Genomic DNA, 22,919 nt, shown 5'->3' on the forward strand with positions numbered 1-22,919 from the left:
AATCTGGAAATTCAGAAAATTTTTCTTGAATTATTTTTTCAGTAATTTCTTTTCTTCTGTTTTTCTCAGTTCTCCTTTTCTGGAACTCTTTTAACTCAAATATTGAGGCTTCTCAAATAATCTTCTAATGTTCTCATCTTTTCTGTTATCTATCTCTTGGCCTTTTGGCTCTGTTTTCTGGGAAATTCCTCAACTTTACCCTAAAATCTTTGTAAAGAATTTTTTTCATTTCTTCTATAATGTTTTCAATTTCCAAGAGCCATTGGTGGTAGCGCCATTCTCTAAATGCTTCTTTTTTAAAAGTAACAGCTTTACAGAGATATAATTCATATATCGTAAAATTGACCCATTTAAGGTATTATAATCCAATGATTTTTAGTATATTCAGAGTTGTGAAACCAACTCCACAATCAAATTTTGGTCATTTTCATCACTCCCTCCACCCCCCAAAAAACATCCCATACCCATTAGCAGTCACTGCCCTTTTCCCTACAATCTGCTCAAGTCCTAGGCAACCAATAATCTACTTTCTGTCTCTATACATTTGCCTATTCTGGATAGTTCACATAAATGGAATCATAGAATATGTCTTTCAATTAGCATAATGTTTTAAAGGTACACCCATGTTATGGCATGTATCAGTACTTCATTCATTATTTCTGAATAATATTCCATTGTATAGGTACATGACATTTTATATATCCGTTTATAATAGATGGACATTCAGGTTGTTTCCACTTTTTAGTTATGAAGAATACTTCTATGAACATTCATGTACATATTTTTTTTTAACATTACTCTCTTTTCATTCCAGTCCTTACCCAAGGTAAGATTTCCAGAGATAAAGGCAAATTCAAAATACCTTCTATTTTAAGAAAGGATTTCAGAGCATTTTACCAGTAATATCTAGTAATAACCATTTTACTGCTACAGGCTTCATCACTGTGGTATTGTATTATTTGTTTGTAAATCTTTCCCCTACCCAAGGTGTGTCCTTAAGGGCAGGGAAAGTATCTTCATCACTTTTATATTTCTAGTATCTGGCACAGTGCCTGGCACATAACAGACACTCAGTACATGGTATAGAAGGGAGGCTGGATCTATAAGGAGTGTGAAAGCATCTTTGGGAATGCAACAAGGTAGAGAAAAGAATATAAAGCAGTAACCTTTCAAGGAGCTACCAGTGCAGTTATAAATGCTGCAGTTACTAATGCCTCGATAAACAGCTTGGAATAGGGAAGGGCATATTTGAAAATCTACAGATGGTCACCAAACTGCCTTCCAAGGAGATCTAGCCAGATCAGTTGCATGGTCTTTGTTATACTGAATAGAGTATGCAAACTGAAAGGCCCCATCAGCCCCCTTTCCACTCCCTCTCAAGGCCTGCCATGCCCAACTCCTCACCCAAACACCTGCTGAGTGAATATCTGAAAAGTAACCATTTGAAGGTATGCCAAATTACTAGCTTACCTAGACCACTAATATCTTGGTTTGGTCCTGCCTTAAGGGTAAAGGACTTATGTTTGTTCACTATTTTAAGGCTAGGTTACCCAAGTAATATTGAAGGAAAGCCACAATCATCTTTTCTACTTTACTAACATTTCAAAAGAGTTCAAAGTTGACAGCTTTGTGTATTGTAATAGGGAGGCATGTGGTATATGCTGCTTCCTTCTGCTGCCGATGGAATTCCAACAGAAACCAGAATGTTACTACTGGAAACAGATGAACTTCCTCTCATTGTTCCTGTACTTTTTCACATTAATCGTGAAATAATGGGGAAGTGGCTTCTACTTTAGTCAGGGGGAAGGACATAAGACTGAATTATTTAATTTTTTAAACTCTTTTCTTCTTAAAACATGTAGTTCTTCCAGTCAGCCAAGAGAAAGGATACTGTTATTTAATAGAAATTCACTCAGCCGAAGCAGCTTAGGATATAGATGTGGATGTTCAGCTTGAAGCTGTTTCCAACATTGCTGATGGTTTTTAATGTGGCTATATTTAGCCTCTCCTATCTCCCTCACGTGGCTTCAATGGGATTCACTTGGTACTCTGAACACTTTCTTCCATCAATATGAAGAATCCCCGGAAGTACCCATGGTGGATTTTTCTTCTCCGCCAACTTCCCAGCCATGGGCGTGTCTCTCCGCCAGCCCTCGGCTGACGGCGACTGGACCCATGTACATATTTTTATGTGTACATGTTTTCAATGCTCTTGGGTGTGACTAGGAGTGGAATTGCTGGGTCATATGGCAACTTTGTTTAGCCTTTTGTGAAACTGCCCGACTGCTTTTTAAAAGTGGCCACACCATTTTCCATTCCCGTCAGTAATGTGTAAGGGCTCCAATTTCTCTACATCTTTAGCAACACTTGTTATTGTTTGTCTTTTTTGATATAGTTATCCTAGTGGGTGTGAAGTGGTGTCTTCATTGTTTTTGTATGGTGTGAAGAAACTTCACAACTTTACAACTTACTCTGGTAGTTGCAAACAGTGATTTAACAGAATTTAGAATTAATTCATTAATTACGTAACATACCTTTTCATTCTAGTTGATAGTGGAGTAATACCAAGGCATACAGTAGACTATTGCTAAAAGAATATATCAAAGAATGCTAAAGATAAGACTGAAAGAAAATGAGTAATACTCACACTGTTAACACAGTATTAGTTAAATATACTTTCAAAATGCAAAAGTAAATCTATTCTAAGTAATTTCCCAGAAAAACTGAGTAAAATCCCCATTTACCTTTCTAGCTCTTTCAGAAATGGTTGGTGCTCTCTGCAATATTTTTTCTTGAAGAAATTCTTTATTCTGGAGAGGAAAAATAAGTATTTTATTCTCACAAGAAGTTTTTATTGAACAAAATAACTGACACAGAAATATTCACAATTAAAATGTGATACAGTAACTGTTTTATAAAGAAGTTTGAAAAAAGCTTCTGAAGCTCCTTAGTATATTACTACCATGACTTTATAAATTGAGAAAAATCTTTAGTGTACTGTAAAACCATTATCTATGAAAAGTTTGCTTTAACATATGTCCTTTGGGATCATGGTCCCACATTTCCCAACTACAGTAACATCCTACTTAACCCACATCTTTGGGAAATGAGATGTTTACTAATTCAGTAGTAAACCCTGAAATGAGAGTTCAGTATATTTCACAGAATTTTCCACAGATTTTATTTATAATGGTAAAGTTTAATATTCATTTTTCCTGTTTTAAGTTTTACCTGACACTTAATTTATATGAAAAATACATTTATCTTATATACCAAAGATTATATAAATAGTGCCCTCAGCAATTATTTGATCTACCACCATTCTTCCAAAAATAATCATCTTAATGCAACATCTGAACAGTGAACCTAATTTAGGTAATTGAGGAGGATCATATGAACACATGAAATCAAGTTAGAATGTCCTACCTTTGCTTTTTGGAAAAATTTGTGCCTTAACAGTTCTGCTGCTGTTGGTCTAAAACCAGAAAAGAAAGTTTTTATAAATTCAAGTGGAATGTGGGTTTTCATTTTCAAAAATGATTTCTTGAGCATCAAGATAAAAACTCAGTGTACTCCACTGTCCTCAACCTACTAAAAACCAAAAAGGATAAACTCAGTACAAGACATCGAACAAAATTAAAAAACTCAAATAGAAATGTTCTGATAATAATTATTGTAGGCTCTTTCAAAAATTCATTAGTGAAATGTTTCTTTTAAAAGCATGATTTCTTAGTGGCTTTCAATATATTTGCTATTTAATATTATTTCCCAATAAGTTGGCTTTATCTGCTTTAACGAGGCAAAAAAATATATTTAAACTCACAAATCAAGCCCTGTGCTTCTTGCCACATGGTTGCCTGCAAGCCTTCAACTTAGGTAACTACATATTTTTAAAAAATAATTTCACAATTTCCTTTAAAAAAACTGAAGATTCTAAGAGTAACGTATAGTCCCCCAATTTAATCTAAACTCAGGTTTTTTAAAATTAATTTATTTTTATTTATTTATTATTTTTGGCTGTGTTGGGTCTTCGTAACTGCATGCAGGCTTTCTCTAGCTGTGGCGAGCAGGGGCTACTCTTCATTGCTGTGCGTGGGCTTTTCACTGTGGTGGCTTCTCTTGTTGCGGAGCACGGGCTCTAGAGCGCATGGGCTTCAGTAAATGTGGTGCATGGGCTCAGTAGTTGTGGCTTGTGGGCTCTAGAGCGCAGGCTCAGTAGTTGTGGCGCACAGGCTCAGTTGCTCCGTGGCATGTGGGATCTTCCTGGACCAGGGCTCGAATCTGTGTCCCCTGCATTGGCAGGCAGATTCTTAACCACTGAGCCACCAGGGAAGCCCTAAACTCAGTTTTTAACTCAACTGTGTACAGTCTTACTTCACTGGCATAAAGGCACTGTTGTCCATTTCACAAACGTATGACTGAGAATAAATAATAAATACTACACTTAAGAAACTGGACCTGATTAACGCCACATACCTACCATGTAATCTTGAGCAAATCACTTCTCTAAGGTTCAGTATTACCTGGCCAAGTCCCTAAAAGCAGTGGTTCTTAAACACTGCTGTGCATTACAATATCTGGGAGTTAAAAAAAAAATCCTTGGGACTAAAGACATGAGGGTCATATTCTAGCTATGTCAGAGGAACAAGGTAGAAGCAGCCTACGTTTTGGATTGCCCTCCTGAAATAGAGTTGTCATACCACATGTGAACTGTTACACAAGAGAGAAATAAAGTCTTACCTTATTTAAAAAAAAAAAAAAAAATCCTGATGCCCAGGCTGTTCCCCTTAACACTTAAAGCAGAATCTGTGGGGGCAAACCTGGGTATCAGCAGTTTTTAGAACTCCCCAGGTGATACCAATATGTACTCAAGCTTGAGAACCAGGGCCTCAGAGGATTCTTATAAAGATTAAAAGAGAGAGTCAGTGTGGAAGTGCTATGCAAACTGAAAGTAGACATTACCATTCCTATTTTTTTCATTCAGTCACAATTTCAATATGTTCAACAGTTTGCACAACACTGTTTTTTATGATTCGTTCTTTTCTTCTAGGTTCACTTCCTTCTTTCTAAAGTACACTTTAGAGGAGTTCTTTAAGTGATTAAAACATGACTGGAAAACTCAATTTTTGTCTGAAAAATAACTTAATTTCATGCTTACTGTTGAATGATAGTTTGACTAGATGGAGAATTCTGGGTTAACAGCTTTTTTTTTCTCAGCACTGTTCCAGTATATTCTGGCCTTGACTGTTGTTTTTGGGGAAGTGGCTGTCAATCTGCCTGCTATTCCTCAGTACGTAATCTGTTCTCTCAGGTTGCATTTAAGAGCTTCTCTTTGCCTTTGTGTCCAGTAGTTTCACGACAATGTGTACAAGTGGGAAAAGAGGGATACCACTTGGAATCTGGGGTGATATTTCCTTAGCCTGAAAATAAAGGTAGTTCATCAATTCAGAAAATTCTCAGCTGTTATTTCTTCGAATGTTGCTTCTAGTTCACAGCGGTAATGTTACACTGTGCGTTTTGTAATTTTGGATTGTGATCTCTTCAGTGCAAGAATTTCATGGGGGACTTCCCTGGCAGTGCAGTGGTTCAGAATCTGCCTGCCAATGCAGGGGACACAGGTTCAGTCCCTGGTACGGGAAGATCCCACATGCCATGCAGCAACTAAGCCCGTGTGACAAAACTACTGAGCCCGCACGCGACAACTACAAAGCCCGCGTGCTGCAACTACTGAAGCCCGTGTGTCTAGAGCCTGTGCTCCGCAACAAGAGAAGCCACCGCAATGAGAAGCCCATGTATCGCAACAAAGAGTAGCCCCCGCTCGCCGCAACTAGAGAAAGCCTGCACGCAGCAACAAAGACCTAACACAGCCAAAAATAAATAAAATTTAAAAAAAGAAAAAAAAGAATCTCATGGACCTGAGTTTTGGAAGTATTCTAACAGTGCAGTTTCCAATTGCTTCTGCCAGAAATAAAACTGGCTTAGTAATAACTGTTTTACTTTCTAATCCTGTGGATTCCTGGATAATATGGGTATAAATTCAGACTGTAAGCCTGCAGAATGTCCAGGTCAGAGGGCTGGATTATTCAGGAAAGATTTCTGTTGTGTCATTGTGATGATGGGCAGATTTTTTTTTTGTTTTTTGGTCTCTCCTTTTACGGAGGATGCAGACTTCTGAATGTCCTAGCTTTAAGCAGGGATCTCAGTTCAAAATCCCCATTGAGTAGGCCCAATATCTCATTTCCAGTCCCCACTTGGAAGTTAAAAATCCAAACCAGTAGGTTATTGGAATGAATAGTGTCCTACTGAGGGGAGCCACAGAATTAGTTTATGATAGTTCTTGGATTTATGGCTTCCTTATTAATTCTGGCATCTGAAGATATCCCTTTATTGCAAGTTCATCTCTGTATTTGGTTTTTTAAGTTTGATAGATTTAGCCAGCATTTCTGGGTGTTTGTAACAAGAGAATTCTGTTATTTTAGTCAACTAACTTGGCAGAAGCAAAAGCATTACCTATGTTTTATACCAATTTATTCAGAAAGAGAAAAAAAGTTCTAAAAACAAAGGTTTGAATTTTACTGCCTGTTTTCTTACCCTTTCCAATATTTCCAACAGTAAATTTTGAAGCCCATTAAATATACTAAAGACATGATCAAGGATGTCAGTTCAAATCTTTTACTTTTGTTGAGCTTTAGAAAAATCAAAATTAAAGACTTCTTAGTGCTAAGAAACTGAGTGGACTATGTATATACTATGTGAAACAGAAAAATAAGACAGAGTGGGAACAGGGCCCAAGGTTAGAAATCAGGAGTTTTGGTTGACCTCAAAGATAAAAAATTGTATTCAATGATCTTCAACATTCTATGCTTCTGTTTAATTCATAACGATACACACATTAGATGATCATGTTTCTCTTACTTACATGCCACCCAATTTTTCTAATGTTAACAATAAGCTCTTTGACTTTTTGGTCCACTTAACTAAAATATCTTTCTAGTAAGGAAATAAGTATGACTATTCGACATTAAATATAATATTTGCTATGTATATTGCTCTTGTTATTAAAATTGTAAAGAGCATTAAGATACTGCTTTACTTACAACTCTTAAATGCAAATTGAAAATAAGCCCTCCCACTAACTTGGCATTTCAATAACATAGAAATTTATAATTATAAGAAATTAACCAGGAAATAGCTTAACTATTTAGGGTACACTGTATACTAAAAAGAAGGGAGAAAGTAATTCACTCATTCCAGTCTAGTATAATGGTCTGTGCATTTTTTCCCTAATGTTTGTATTTAGTTCCTTTGAATTTGCTGTGCATGTATGTATGTATGGCATGTATGTATGTGATTCTTAGGCTTCCCCAATGGTTTATATATTAGATGAAGAGAAAAGTAAGCTTTATCTCATATTTTACCTTTTTTCTGGATCCTTTTGAAGGCACAATGAAATCATTTTTCTAAATGATTTTCCATACTTTTTCAGCATTTCTTTATCTTGAACACCAGTTTCCAAAGAAGGAGGATCATTCTGCAGTGTCAGCATTAAAACCTGTAAGAATTTTTAATACAATATAAACTTCTGAAGACTCAGTAAAGTAAATTAAATATTGCGGCCAAGTTTTTTCAATATAGACAACCTCCAAACATACGAGCAGATTTCATTTTCTAAAAGTTCACATCTAGACCAGTTGTTTGGAAACTAGAGTTATTTAGGTGTTTTCCACATAAACAGTATCTTATAGATAGTGGGCTTCCCAGGCATGTGCCTACAAGGGCTCAACTGTATCAACATTGTACTGTATGTCCTTTAGTTGGAATCCTTTCTTCATGTCCTCTGTCCCCATTCTTATACCAGCAAACTATCTTAAAAAAAATTAAAACCATAGCAAAATTAAGAGTGTGACCTTGCTGACTTTACCTATTCATGGCTCTGTTCCAACCTGACCCCTTGTAACCTGACCTTCTCTTCCCAGAACTCCTCAGAAACTTCAATCACAGAAATCACTGATGATGTCCCAGTTAACAAAACTACAGCCTCTTTTAGTTTGCATTCTTCCTACCTTCCCTGCAGCAACTGTCCATCCGAAATCTCTTCCTTCCTTGACTGACATGGCAACATACTATCTTAATGCATAGAGATGTAAATAATAAAGGTCACATTTATATGGTGGAATTTGGGATGTTTTGTGTTTTTCTATACTGTTTGACTTTTTAATAAAAGTATAAGCCATTTTTCTGAGCACAAAGTCAATACCAAAATTAAAATGCTATAATCAGAATTATTACTTGCTATTCAGATTCAATTTATATTTACTGAAAGGGAACTACTAAGATTGGCAGTATTTCTCGTTTTGAGCAAATAGGTTAACATGTGTATGTCTGGCTACAACTGCAGGAGTCACTGCCTACAATGATATAAAGTAAACCTCATCTTCCTCCCCCACCTCTTTTTAAAAATAAGCCATTTCTTGGACCTAAAAATAGCCTCCCACCTTACAGTTATTAAAAAACCATCCTTTTCAAAACCTTGTGACTATTCACTTACACCTAGGCATCTTGACCTTTAAGAAAAAACCGTGGCCTTAAAATATCACTAACCTTTCACGCATCAAATATATAGGTCAATATACATATGTTTTGAATATGCAGATATAGAGAGGGTTTTCATACTATCTGCTTACTGGTTTTGTCCCTCTCTACATTGTTAAAGGGGACAAAATAACATTTTAAAGGTTCTAAAATGCACCAAGAACATAGATATATGAATAATATCACTATGACAAAAATTCACAATGGTGGTCACCAATTTAAACAGTCACAGGGCATTTTGTAAAGTGATCAAGCAGAACTATAAACAACAGCTACAGTTACAAACAAATAGAATTCATGTGCATATTACAATTAAGGGGTCACACAGATAAAAATGGCTGCCAACAGTACTGGCAGGACCATTTTGAAACACAAAAAACTCATTTATTACTAATGTTGGGGCATTAGGATTAACAACTACGTTTCAGGTAACTACTCCTTCAGGATATAAGAGGCCTTTTAATAAAAGCTGCTTAATGTCCTACTACAAAGCAAACTTTTATTCAATAACAGTGAGAATGATATATATGTATGGCACATGAACACTTTGCATGGATCTTATTTAACATATAAAAAGCACTTAAAAACAGTGCCTGGCACAGATAAGTGCTGAATCAATGTTAGTGATAATTACTATTAACATGTAACCCTTCCAACAACCTTATAAAGTAGAAATGATCGTCATCCCCACTGAGGCTGTTCTACACAAGTGACTGTGGGGAACACACCCTAAAATAAGACACAACAGATCCTAATATCAAACTAGTTACACAGTCAGGAGATGGTGAGTCATCATATAAAAAGCTCAACTACAATGTAAAGTCACCCAATGCTAAATACCAAATATCTAATAGAGATTTTAACTGCTACAGGAGTTAGAAGGAATGCAGGGCAGAATTCTATGGATAAGAATGTCAAACGAATCAGGCTCCCGGACTTCAGACTATACTACAAAGCTACAGTAATCAAGACAGTATGGTACTGGCACAAAACCAGAAATATAGATCAATGGAACAGGATAGAAAGCCCAGAGATAAACCCACACACATGTGGTCACCTTATTTTTGACAAAGGAGGCAAGAATATACAATGGAGAAAAGACAGCCTCTTCAATAAGTGGTGCTGGGAAAACTGGACAGCTACATTAGAAGAATGAAATTAGAACACTCCCTAACACCATACACAAAAATAAACTCAAAATGGATTAAAGACCTAAATATAAGGCAAGACACTATAAAACTCTTAGAGGAAAACATAGACATAAATCACAGCAAGATCCTTTTTGACCCATCTCCTAGAGAAATGAAAATAAAAGCAAAAATAAACAAATGGGACCTGATGAAACTTCAAAGCTTTTGCACAGCAAAGGAAACCATAAACAAGACGAAAAGACAACCCTCAGAATGCAAGAAAATATTTGCAAATGAAGCAACTGACAAAGGATTAATCTCCAAAATTTACAAGCAGCTCATGCAGCTCAATATCAAAAAAACAAACAACCCAATCCAAAAATGGGCAGAAGACCTAAAAAGACATTTCTCCAAAGAAGATACAGATTGCCAACAAACACATGAAAGGATGCTCAACATCACTAATCATTAGAGAAAAGCAAATCAAAACTACAGTGAGGTATCACCTCACACCGGTCAGAATGGCCATCATCAAAAACTGTACAAACAATAAATGCTGGAGAGGGTGTGGAGAAAAGGGAACCCTCTTGTACTGCTGGTGGGAATGTGAATTGGTACAGCCACTATGGAGAACAGTATGGAGGTTCATTAAAAAACTAAAAATAGAACTACCATATGACCCAGCAATCCCACTACTGGGCATATACTCTGAGCAAAACATAATTCAAAAAGAGTCATGCACCACAATGTTCATTGCAGCTCTACTTACAATAGCCAGGACATGGAAGCAACCTAAGTGTCCATCGACAGATGAATGGATAAAGAAAATGTGGCACATATATACAATGGAATATTACTCGGTCATAAAAAGAAACGAAATTGAGTTATTTGTAGTGAGGTGGATGGATCCAGAGTCTGTCACACAGAGTGAAGTAAGTCAGGAAGAGAAAAACAAATACTGTATGCTAACACATATATATGGAATCTTTAAAAAAAAAAAGGTTCTGAAGAACCCAAGGGCAGGACAGGAATAAAGATGCAGACGTAGAGAATGGACTTGAGGACATGGGGTGGGGGGAAGGGTAAGCTGGGATGAAGTGAGAGTGGCATGGACATATATACACTACCAAATGTAAAATAGCTAGCTAGGGTTTCCCTGGTGGCGCAGTGGTTGAGAGTCCGCCTGCCGATGCAGGGGACACGGGTTTGTGCCCCGGTCTGGGAGGATTCCACATGCCGCGGAGCGGCTGGGCCCGTGAGCCACGGCCGCTGAGCCTGCGTGTCCGGAGCCTGTGCTCCGCAACAGGAGAGGCCACAACAGTGAGAGGCCCGCATACCGCAAAAAAAAAAAAAAAAAAAAAAAAAAAGCTAGCTAGTGGGAAGCAGCCACACAGCACAGGGAGATCAGCTCGGTGCTTTGTGACCACCTAAAGGGGTGGTATAGGGAGGGTGGGAGGGAGATGCAAGAGGGAGGAGATATGGGGATATATGTATATGCATAGCTGATTCACTTTGTTATAAAGCAGAAACTAACACACCATTGTAAAGCAATTATACTCCAATAAAGATGTTAAATAAATAAATAAATAAAGTGAAGGAGAACAACAACAAAAAAAGAATGCCAAATGAAGTAAGGCTCTGAAAGAGAATTGAGGCATGAGCTGGGGTAGTATTTTGAATGTGAGCTTCACCTTCATTGGTGGATACTTATGATAAGGAGCTGCCCCTGTGGCCAGTTCAATTGCTGTGATCCCAAAACTCCAGATGTCAGCTTTAAAATCATAACCCCGGACCTGTACAGAACAGAGAGATGTACAAGATTATTTTTACCACCCTAAAAGCACTTTTAAAAGATAGCTTCTAATATGTATCAAGAACCATAAATTTTAAGCCAATAAAATATAATCTAAAGCTGGCAAAAGCCAAATATACTTGGTAAGAGGAAAAAAGAAAAGGAAAGAAAGAAAACTGAATGAATGTTCACCAACGATGGGGAAATAGTTAAGTATGGTATATTCACTTAAAAAATATTATACACTCAACTAAAAGCAAAATTAATGAATTCTATATGAAAATATGGAAAACCACTTTATGATGTGATATGATAAAGCACTTATGAAGAAAAACGATTACAAAAGTTTTCGTAAGTTCTGATCCTATTACAAACAGATATATAGCCTATTAAAGAAAAAAACTAGAAAGAACTAGAACAAAAAAAAGTGTTAGGCAGTCTTAGGCATAGTTTTCCCAATTTCCTATGTTATGGTATTGTTTTTTTCTTTTTTTAAATTAATTTTTATTGGCGTATAGTTGCTTCACAATGCCGTGCTAGTTTCTACTGTACAGCAAAGTGTATCAGCCACACGTATACATATATCCCCTTTTTTTTGGATTTCCTTCCCACTTAGGTCACCAGAGAGCACTGAGTAGAGTTCCTTGTGCTACACAGTAGGTTCTTATTAGTTATCTATTTTATACACAGTATCAATAGTGTATATATATCAATCCCAATCTTCCAGTTCATCCCACCCCCCCTTCCCCCTTGGCGTCCACATGCCTGTTCTCCACATCTGTGTCTCTATCTCTGCTTTGCAAATAAGATCATCTACACCATTTTTCTAGATTCCACATATATGCGTTAATGTTTTTCTTTTTCTGACTCACCCCACTCTGTATGACAGTCTCCAGGTCCATCCACATCTCTACAAATGACCCAATTTTGTTCCTTTTTATGGCTGCGTAACACTCCATTACATATATGTCCCACACCCTCCCCATTAATTCCTCTGTGTTATGGTATTGTTTTATCACCTTAATTTTTAGAATGAAAAAAGTTACCAAGGGTGAGAATATTTTTAAAGTTGTTGGTGTGAATATGTTGCCAAATTTCTCTCCTTTATACTGTCACCAGCATATTATATAATTAAATATTTTAATTTTCTATCCTAAGCAATATAGGAGGAGAAACAGGTTTGGGGAGTGTGTGGTTTGAGACCTAAAATTAAAGCTCCATATTACATGCTGCTTCAACATTGGGTAAACAGGACGACCTCTACTGACGTAAGCGAAAATTCCCTTCCTTGGTCTCCTCCCAAGGAGAAGGCCCCCTAGGCCCAACAACCCTGCATATCAAATGGATCAGGTACAGTTCCTGTTTATTCCTGAGTAGCAGGTTTCCCTGCCAGCCCTCAGAATTGTTCAAACAAGCCAATCACACCTTCACAAGGAAACCAAAGGGCATATCACTCTCTTGATACTACAAAGCCTGTCTCCTACAGCAACTGTTTGTTCTTTTCCTTCCTAAGTGCAACCCCGTGGGGCATGCAGTGTCCTCTGCCTCCAGATATGTGTACATACAAATAATAAACTGCTGTCAATCTCATTAGGCCCAGTGTCAGGTGCTGTGCATTCAGCCATCCCCATAACCCTAGCATGGGAAGCCTTCCCTCACCAACAGGGTCAATATAGGCCTGTACTGTATTGTATTTTATTGTAACAGAATAAAAAGTAGATTCAGTTCTACATACTGAGTTTGACATAAGACATTTATGTAAAGCATCTATAGGGAATTGGAAATATCTATCCAGAGGCTTAAAAAACAAGACTCGACTGGATATAATTTAGAAATAATTAACAGGTGGGAAGTGGAGATGAAAATAGTATGTGTCGTCAGAGAATAGAAGAGTCAGAAACAAGGTGCTGGGGAGCAGTGTCATTTAGCAGTAGAAGGAAAGCCAGAAGAGAAGCCAGAGAAATGGCCCGACAAGTAGATGAAGAATGAGGAAGCCAAGGATGTGAGTAAAGGGGGAAAAGGTCAACAGTTTCAAATGCCACAAAGAGAGCGAAACAAGGAGCAAAAAAATGAGCACTGGATTGGAGAAATAGCAGTTTCCATTAGGTGATGGGATCAGCAACATCAGACTACAGTTTGTTTGACAACTGGGAAAGAGGGACTTGGAGAAAACTAGTCCTTCAAGAGCCATAGCAATGAAACTACATGTAAAAAAAGTCAGGTCATTTAATTTGTACTAAGGATATTAGCATTAAATCAATCTTGATTATATTATTCCTTAGGTTGCCTTTTGTATAAATCTTGAGATTCATATGTCCTTTGTTAAGATTCTAGAGTTTTTTTTTTAAGCACGGACCAGTCTTAAGGAACAGAGACGTACTTCCCAAAGCCAAACCTAGTAGAACAAACAAAAGCAAACACTACTCAATTTTTTCAATTTTGTAACAAAACCCCAAATCGTTTTAAAAAGACAAAAGACACAGTACCTGTTCCATAACTTCAGGCGCCATCCAGCAAGGGGTTCCAACAAAGGTTTTTCTAACTTTATTTCGGGTAATGTCACCACCAGTTGCTAAAAAAGCACTAACTCCAAAGTCTAAAATAGAATACAACAGCAAGGCATTAAAAGTACAGTAACTAACATAAGTAGATAGGAAAGTAATATAGTTATGCTCCTATATACACGGCATGACCTTTTCTCTTCTTTCTGCTAAACTTGACTAAATTAAGACATAGCTTAACAGATTCCTCACTCCATTCCTCTCCACCTCCACCATCATCTTCTCCTCAGATTTTCCTCCTTGCTCCGATCCATTCTTTTCATCTTCCCAAACTGAAATACTATATCCATTAAACACTAACTCCAGTTGCCTCTTCTCCCCAGCCCCCGGCAACCACCATTCTGCTTTCTGTCTCTATGATTTTGACTGCTCTTAAGTATTTCATGTAAGTGGAATCATACAGTGTATCTTTTTATAACTGACTTGTTTCACTTAGCGTAAGATCTTCAAGGTGCATCCATGTTGTAGCATATGTCAGAATTTCCTTCCTTTAGAGGTTGAATAATATTGCATTGTATGTATATACTACATTTTGTGTATTCATTCATCCACTGATGGACACTTAAGTTGCTTCCAAGTTTTAGCCACTGTAAATAACGCTGCTATGAAAATAGGTACACAAATACCTGTTACAGTCCCTGCTTTCAGTTCTTTGGCGTATAATTCCATTCAGAAGTGGAACTGCTGGATCATACGGTATTTTTATTTTTAATTGATTTAAGGAATTGCCATACTCTTTCTCACAACAGCTGTACCGTTTTACATTCCTACCAATAGTGATCAAGGATTCAGATTTCTCCACATCCTTGTTATTTTCTATTTTTTGATAACAGCCATCCTAATGGGTTAGTATCTCCTTTTAGTTTTGACTTGCATTCTTCCCTGATGATTAGTGATACTAAGCATCTTTTTCATGTGCTTTCTGGACATTGGAATATCTTCCTTGGAGAAATGTCTATTAAATTTTAAAATTGATTTTTTGTTGTTGTTAAGTTTTAGGAGTTCTCTATGTATTCTGGATATTATAAATCTCTTACCAGATATATGACTTGCAAATCTTTTCTCCCATTTTGTGGGTTGCCTTCTTACCCTGTGGAGAGTGTCATTTAATGCACAAAATTTTAAAATTTTCATGAAATCCGACTTGTCTATTTTTATTCTTCTGTTGCCTGTGCCTTTGGTGTCATATCTAAGAAATCACTGCTAAATTCAATGTCATGAAACTTTTGCCCTATGTTTTCTTCTAAGTGTTTTATTGTTTTAGGTCATATATTTAGGTCCATTTTGAGTTAATTTTTGAATATAGTGTTAGCTAAGGGTCCAACTTCATTCTTTTGCATTGGGATATTCAGTTTTCCAAGCACCATTTGTTGAAAAGACTGTCTTTTCCCCATTGAATAGCCTTGACACCCTTGTCAAAAATCATTTGACCATATGTACGAGGGTTTATTTCTGAGCTTTCTATTCTATTCCACTGGTCTCTATACCTATCTTTATGTCAATAACATACTGTTTATATTACTGCTGTTTTGTAGTAAGCTTTGAAAACAGGAAGTATGAGTCCTCCTGCTTTGTTCATTTTTTTTCAAGACTGTTTTAGCTATTTGAGGGTCCCTGAGATTCCATATGAATTTTAGGATTTTTTTTTCTATTGCTGCAAAAAAAAAAATGTCATTGGGGCTTTGATAGGGATTGCACTGAATCTATAAATTACTTTGGGGAGTATTGACTTTTTAACAATAGTAAGTTTTCCAATCCATGAACAGGGGGGATGTGGTTCCATTCATTTACATCCTCTTTAATTTCTTTCAGCAATGTTTTATAGTTTTCATTGTACAAGTATTCTACCTCCTTGATTAAGTTAACTGCTAAGTATTTTATTCTTTTTGATGCTACTTGTAAATGGAATTGTTTTGTAATTTCTTTTTCAAATTGTTCACTGTTAGTGTACAAAATGCAACTGATTTTTGTTAAAGATTACCATCTTATTTTTATTTATTTTTAAATATTTATTTATTTATTTTGGCTGCGCCAGGTCTTAGTTGCAGCATGTGGGATATTCACTGTGGCATGCAGGATCTTTAATTGTGGCATGATGGCTTCTAAGTTGCAGTATGCAGACTCAGCTGCGGCTTGTGGACTTCTTAGTTGCAGCATGAGAACTCTTAGTTGCAGCATGCGTGCAGGATCCAGTTCCCTGACCAGGGATTGAACCCCGGCCCCTGGCATTAGGAACGTGCAGTCTCACCCACTGGACCACCAGGGAAGTCTGTGACTGATTTATGTCTGTTGACTTTGCATCCTACTTTACAAAATTCATTTATTAGTTCAAATAGTTTTTTTTAAAAATATGTATTTATTTATTTTATCTTTTGGCTGCGTTGGGTCTTAGTTGCGGCACGTGGGATCTTTGGTTGCGGCACGTGGGATCTTTGTTGTGGCGTGCGGGCTTCTCTCTAGTTGTGGCGTGCGGGCTCAGTAGTTGTGGCACGTGGGCTCTCTAGTTGTGGCATGCAGGCTCCAGAGCACGTGGGCTCTGTAGTTGTGGCATGGGCTTAGTGGCCCCATGGCATGTGGGATTTTAGTTCCCCGACTAGGGATCGAGTCTGTGTCCCCTGCACTGGAAAGAGGATTCTTAACCACTAGATCACCAGGGAAGTCTCTCAAGTAGTTTTTTATGTAGTGTTTAGGGTTTTCTACATATAAGATCATACAATCTGCAAACAGACGTAAGTTTACCTCTTTCTTTCTAGTTTGAATGTCTTTTTATTTTTTTCTTGCCTAATTGTTCAATCTAGAACTTCCAGTACTGTGTTGAATAGAAGTGGCAAAAGCAGACATCCTTCCTGTGTTCCTGAACTCAGAGGAAAACCTTTCATCACTGAGTATGATGCTCATTGTAGGTTATTCATATATGGCTTTTAGTATGTTGAGGAAGTTTCCTTCTGTTCCTACTTTGTTGCATGTTTCTATCATGAAAGGGTGTTAAATTTTCTCAAATGCTTGTTCTGCACTGAGATGATCAGGTGGGTTTTCTTTTTCTTTCTGTTAACGTCATGTATAACAATGACTTTCATATGTTGAATCATCCTTGCATTCCAAAGAAATCCTACTTGGCCATGGTATATGATCCATTTAATATGCTACTGAATTTGATTTGCTAGTTATTTTGCTGAAAATATCTACATCAAGTTCATAATGGATACTAGTCTGTAGTATTCTTTTCTTGTTAGTGTCTTTGTCTGACTTTTGGTCTTGTTGAGGCATGTGAGCTCAGTAGTTGTAGCATGCTGGCTCAGTTGCCCTGCGGCATGTGGGATCTTAGTCCCCTGACGAGGGATCAGACCCGCATTCCCTGAATTGTAAGGTGGATTCTTTAGCACTGAACCACCAGGGAAGCCCCTAGTTCTTTAAATGTTTGATAGAATTCACCAGTGAAACCATCGAGTCCAGGGCTTTTCTCTGTCAGAAAATTTTTGATTACTGATTCAATCTCTGTGCTAGTTATAGGTCATTTCAGATTTTCTACTTCTTCATGATTTCATCTTGTTAGGTTTTGTGTTTCAAGGAATTTGTCCATCTAGGTTATCCAATTTGTTGGAGTACAATTATTCATAATACCATCTTATAATCCTTTTTATTTGGGTGGAATTGGTAGTTATGTCCCCATTTTTGTTTCTGATTCTTTTATTTTTAAAAAATATTTATTTATTTTATTTTTGGCTGCATTGGGTTTCAGCTGCAGCACGTGGGATCTTCGTTGGAATCTTCACTGCGGCACATGGGATCCTCTGCCAGGGCACGCGGGCTCCTCACTGTGGCACGAGGGCTCAGTAGTTGTAGCATGCAGCCTCTCTAGTTGTGACGCGCATGCTCAGTAGATGCAGCGCGTGGGTCCAACTGCCCCATGGCATGTGGGATCCCAGTTTCCTGACCAGGGATCAAACCCACGTCCCCTGCACTGGAAGGCAGATTCTTAACCACTGGGCCACCAGTGAAGTCCCTGTTTCTGATTTTAGTCATTTGAGTCTTCTTTTTTTCTTAGTCTACCTAAAGGTTTGTCAACCTTGGTGATCTTCTGGCTTCACTGATTCCCTCTATTGCTTTTCTATTCTCTATTTCCTTTTCTCAACTCTAAATTTTATTATTTCCTTCCTTCTGCTAGCTTTGGGTTCAGTTTCTTCTTTTTCTAGCTCCTTAAGCTGTAAAGTTAGGGTGTTGATGTGCTATCTTTCTTGTTAAAGAAAGCATCTAAAGCTATAAATCTGCCCCTTAGCAATGCTTTCACTGTGTCCCCTGAGTTTTGGTATGGTTGTAATTTTGTTTTCATTCATTTCTAAGTATTTTCTAGTTTCCCTTGTGATGTCTTCCTTCATCCACTGGTTGTGAAAATGTGTGTTTAGTTTCCATAAATTTGTGAATTTTCCCGTCCTCTGTTGTTGGTTTCTAGCTTTACCCCACTGTGGTCAGATGATATCACTTAATCTGTGGCCTAACATATGGTCTATCCTGGAAAATGTCCCTTGGGCACTTGAGAAGAATGTGTATGCTGTTCCTGTTGGGTAGAGTGTTCCGTATATGTCTGTTAGATCTAGAAGGTCAATGTGTTGTTTAAGTCCTCTATTTCCTTATCTTCTGTCTGTTCTACCCATTATTAAGAGTGGAGTACTGAAGTCCCCAACTATTATTATAGAGCTCTCTACTGTTTCCTTCAGTATTGTAGAGGTATCTACAGTACCCTTCACTTCTGTCATTTTTTGCTCCATATATTTTGCTGTTATGTTAATAGGTGCATGGATATTTATAAGTGTTGTATCTACTTGTTGTATTTAACCTTTTATTAATCTGTAATGTACTTCCTTAAATCAGACAGAGAAAGAGAAATATTGTATGATATCCCTTATATGCGGAATCTAAAAAGAAATGACCCAAATGAACTTACTTACAAAACAGAAACAGACTCACAGACTTAGAGAATGAACTTATGGTTACCGGGGGGAAAGGGAGAGTTAGGGATTTTGGGATGGACATGTACACACTGCTATATTTAAAATGGATAACCAACAAGGACCTACTGTATAGCACAGGGAACTCTGCTCAATGTTACGTGGCAGGCTGGATGGAAGGGGAACTTAGGGGAGACTGGATACATGTATATGTATGGCTGAGTCATTTTGCTGTGTACCTGAAACTATCACAACATTGTTAACTGGCTATACTCCAATATAAAATAAAAAGTTAAAAAAAATATGTAATGTACTTCTTTGTCTCTTGTAACCTTTTTTTTTTTTAATTGGAGTATAGTTGCTTTACACTGCTGTGTCAGTTTCTGCTGTACAGCAAAGTGAATCAGCCATACATATACATATATCCCCTCTTTTTTGGATTTCCTTCCCATTTAGGTCACCATAGAGCACCAAGTAGAGTTCCCTGTGCTATACAGTAGGCTCTCATTAGTTATCTATTTTACACATACTAGTGTATATATGTCAATCGCAATCTTCCAATTCACCCCTCCCACATCCTGGTAACCTTTTTTGATTTAAAGTCTATTTTGTCTGATATTAGAGTAGCCACCTCTGCTCTCTTTTAGTTAGTTACTATTTGCATAGAATATATTTTTCCATCCTTTCACTTTCAATCTATTTGTGTCTTTGGATCTAAAGTGACCTGCCTATAGATAGCATATAATTGGATCATGTTTTTATCCATCCTGTCAATCTCTGTCTTTAATTGGACAGTTAATTCATTTACGTTTAAAGCAATTATTGATAAGGAGAGACTTACTTCTGTCATTGTGTTATTTTTTTCATATGACTTATAGCTTTTTGGTCCCTCATTTCCTATATTACTTATTTTGTGCTTAATTTTTTGTTGTAAAATGCTTAATTTTTTTTCTCATTTTCTTTTGTTTATATTCTATAGCTATTCTCTTTATGGTTACCATAGGGATTACATTTACCATGGTAAAGTTGTAACAATCTAATTTGAATTTACATCAGCTTAACTTCAATAACATACAAAAACTCTTCTCCTTTACAGCACTATTCTCACCTCTTTTGGTTGTCGTTGTCATCACAAAATTACATCTTAATAAACCGTGTGCTCAAAAACATGAACTAATCATTCTTTTAAATGCATTAGTCTCTTAAATTACGTAGAAAAGAAGACTTGGAGTTACAAACCAATACCAAGTAATACCAAGTTTTAGACCAATAACTGTTTTTAGTAATGTATCAGTCTCTTAAATTATGTAGAAAACAAAAAGTGCAGTTACAAACCATTGTTACAATAATAGTAGCTTTTATACATCCCCATGTATTTACCTTTACTGAGATCTTTATTTCTTCATACTGCTTGCAGTTACCGTCTAAGATCCTCTGATTTTACCTTGCAAGACTCCCTTGAGCATTTCTTACAGAGCAGGTCTATTCCCTCAGCTTTTGTTTATCTGGAAATGTCTTAATTTCTCCCTCATTTTTGAAAAACAGTTTTACTGGATATATGATTCTTGGTTGACACTTTTTCTTTCAGCACTTTGAATATATTGTCTCTCTGCCTTCTGGCCTCCAAAGTTTCTGATGAGAAATCTGCTGACAACCTTATTTAGGACCCTTGTATGTGATGAGTCACTTTTCTCTTGCTGTTTTCAAAATTCTTTGTCTTTGCCTTTTATAAGTTTGATTATAATGTGAGTCTCTGAGTCTCTCAGAGTTCACCTTAGTTGGAGATCACTGAGCTTCTTAGATGTTTGTCTTTCATCGAATTTGAGATGTTTCCAGCCATTATTATTTTTTTGTGTGTGGTACACGGGCCTCGCGAATTCCAACATTAGACAAATTCTGCCAATTCAATTGTAGTTTAGGTGGGGAGAAGATTCCTGGTGCTTCCTACTCTGCCATCTTCCCAGAATTCTCTCTTCTTTAGTTTCTCACTACTTGATTTTGCTTCTCTAAACAATACAGTATAATTGCGCCTGGTTTTGAACTTATATAAATGGAATCACAAGCTATATATTCTGACTAGCTTTGTTCACTCTATATTTTTATAATTTATTTAATGCTTTTGTATACAGTTATAGTTCTATTCATTTTCATCACTATATAGTATTCCAAAGTATAAATTAACTACAATTTACTTATCCATTCTACTAACAAAAGACCTGGGACTGTTTCAAACTTTCAATGCTTATAAGCACTATGGCACACTGAAGTATGAGTTTCTCTATGCCATACACCTAGAAGCTAAAGTCTCTGGGTATGCATATCTTCAACTTAATAAAGTGTTGGTACTGTTTCTATTCCCACCATCAGAGGGTGAGATTCTCCCTTGCTTTACATCCACACTGATAACTAGTACTGTCAGATGTGTTTGCTAGGTCAGTTATAATGTGGTATCCCCAATGCTATTTTACTTTGCATTTAATTGCTAGCTAGTGAAGCTGACCACCTTTTATTATATTTATGTTTTGATGTCATTTGAGATTATCTGATTTTTCCTTAATGAGTTCTTTGTATGTTCTAAATTTGAGCCCCTTGTCAAGTTATTCATGCTGCAAACATCTTCTCTGTGGTTTTGCTTTTTTACTTATTCATGGTGACAAACTGTTCTTCTTTCGATGAACAGTAGTTGCTAATTTTACAGGAGCCAAATTTATCAATTTTTTCGTTACGTTAGAACATGATGTGGCTTTGTTAAATTATTCCCTTACCTGAGGACATGAAGATGTGTGCCTAAATTATCTTCTAAAGCTGAAGAAATAATTCAAGGTTTGGGTGGTTATTTTCCTCCTGCCGAACACCTGACTGTTCCAGCAGTGTGGGACCAAGCTGAGGTTTTTTCTCAGATGATCTGCTTGATCTACAATCCTGCAGTTCAGCTATTCTGGAGTTTCATCCTGGTGGAGGGGGCATTTCACCAGGATAGCAACACTGGCAGGCCTTGGACTCCAATTCTTATCTCTTTAGCTCTGAATCTGACAAAAGTACACTTCCACCTCTCAGATGCCTCTTCCTAATTGGCAAATACCCCATTTCTCCCAGGACAGAAGCAGTTCTGTATCACCTCTCTGTAGCATATTTATTCTTAAACGCAATGAGGTTTCTTGACTACTTCTCCTTTAAAAGAAAGTAAAGAATGCTATGAAAACCCACAGATGACGACTTTAATGGGGATAAGGAGTAGATAATTGTAAGGTAATGAGTAATGGTCAGAAAATGCCTAAGACTGAAAATGAAGGATGAGTAGTGGAAGATATCTTGAGTCAGTAGGGATGTGTCAACATAGTATGTTTGACCAGAGAGGGTCCAGGGGATAGAAGAGAAAACTAAGAAAACATAACAGATAAGTAATGTGGTTCTATCAACCATTAAACCAAAATAAAAAGAAATATTAATCATTACCTGCAATCTGTACTGAGCCATCTTCTCCAAGAAGAATATTGCCAGCTTTCACATCTCTTTAAGAAAAAAAAAAATCACTTATTAAAAAACACCTATTCTTTGGAGTCACATAATTTAAGCAGTTCACTATATTCACCACAACACTGTCAATATTTAAATGTTCTATTTTGCATTAAAGGGTATTAAGGCCAACAGTAGAATTTAAAAAATTGTAGTCACTTGTACTAGAATCCAAACATTGTAAACAATAACATATAGCTTTTTACTATTAAATTTGGAAAATCTGAGGTTATTAAATACTCAATTGAGATAATAGTGGCCAAAGAATGTGACCCTCACTTACTATCACCTTATCTACTTTTTAAAATACAATGATTTTTTTCTACACCCTAATATATGATCAAAAATTTTAAATGGTATGTGGTTGAAAACAGGGACTATT

The 22,919-nt window shown here is 36.8% G+C and overlaps 1 protein-coding gene across 3 annotated transcripts in view; it reads right to left on the reverse strand.

Annotated features, from left to right (window-relative positions):
- OXSR1 (oxidative stress responsive kinase 1) overlaps window positions 1-22,919 on the reverse strand; it is a 99,408-nt gene that overhangs the window by 20,013 nt on the left and 56,476 nt on the right. For 2 of the 3 annotated variants that reach the window (XM_004277903.4, XM_049715936.1), the window contains 6 exons: window positions 22,478-22,533; window positions 14,001-14,110; window positions 11,414-11,515; window positions 7,419-7,552; window positions 3,427-3,475; window positions 2,745-2,810 (listed from right to left, as the gene is read on the reverse strand). In XM_004277903.4, coding sequence (XP_004277951.1) covers window positions 2,745-2,810; window positions 3,427-3,475; window positions 7,419-7,552; window positions 11,414-11,515; window positions 14,001-14,110; window positions 22,478-22,533 — 517 coding nt within the window. The remainder of the gene's footprint in view (window positions 1-2,744; window positions 2,811-3,426; window positions 3,476-7,418; window positions 7,553-11,413; window positions 11,516-14,000; window positions 14,111-22,477; window positions 22,534-22,919) is intronic. The other variant, XM_033402155.2, reaches the window with a different exon arrangement.

The sequence above is a fragment of the Orcinus orca genome, chromosome 10, assembly GCF_937001465.1.
Source record: "Orcinus orca chromosome 10, mOrcOrc1.1, whole genome shotgun sequence".
Lineage (NCBI taxonomy): Eukaryota > Metazoa > Chordata > Mammalia > Artiodactyla > Delphinidae > Orcinus > Orcinus orca.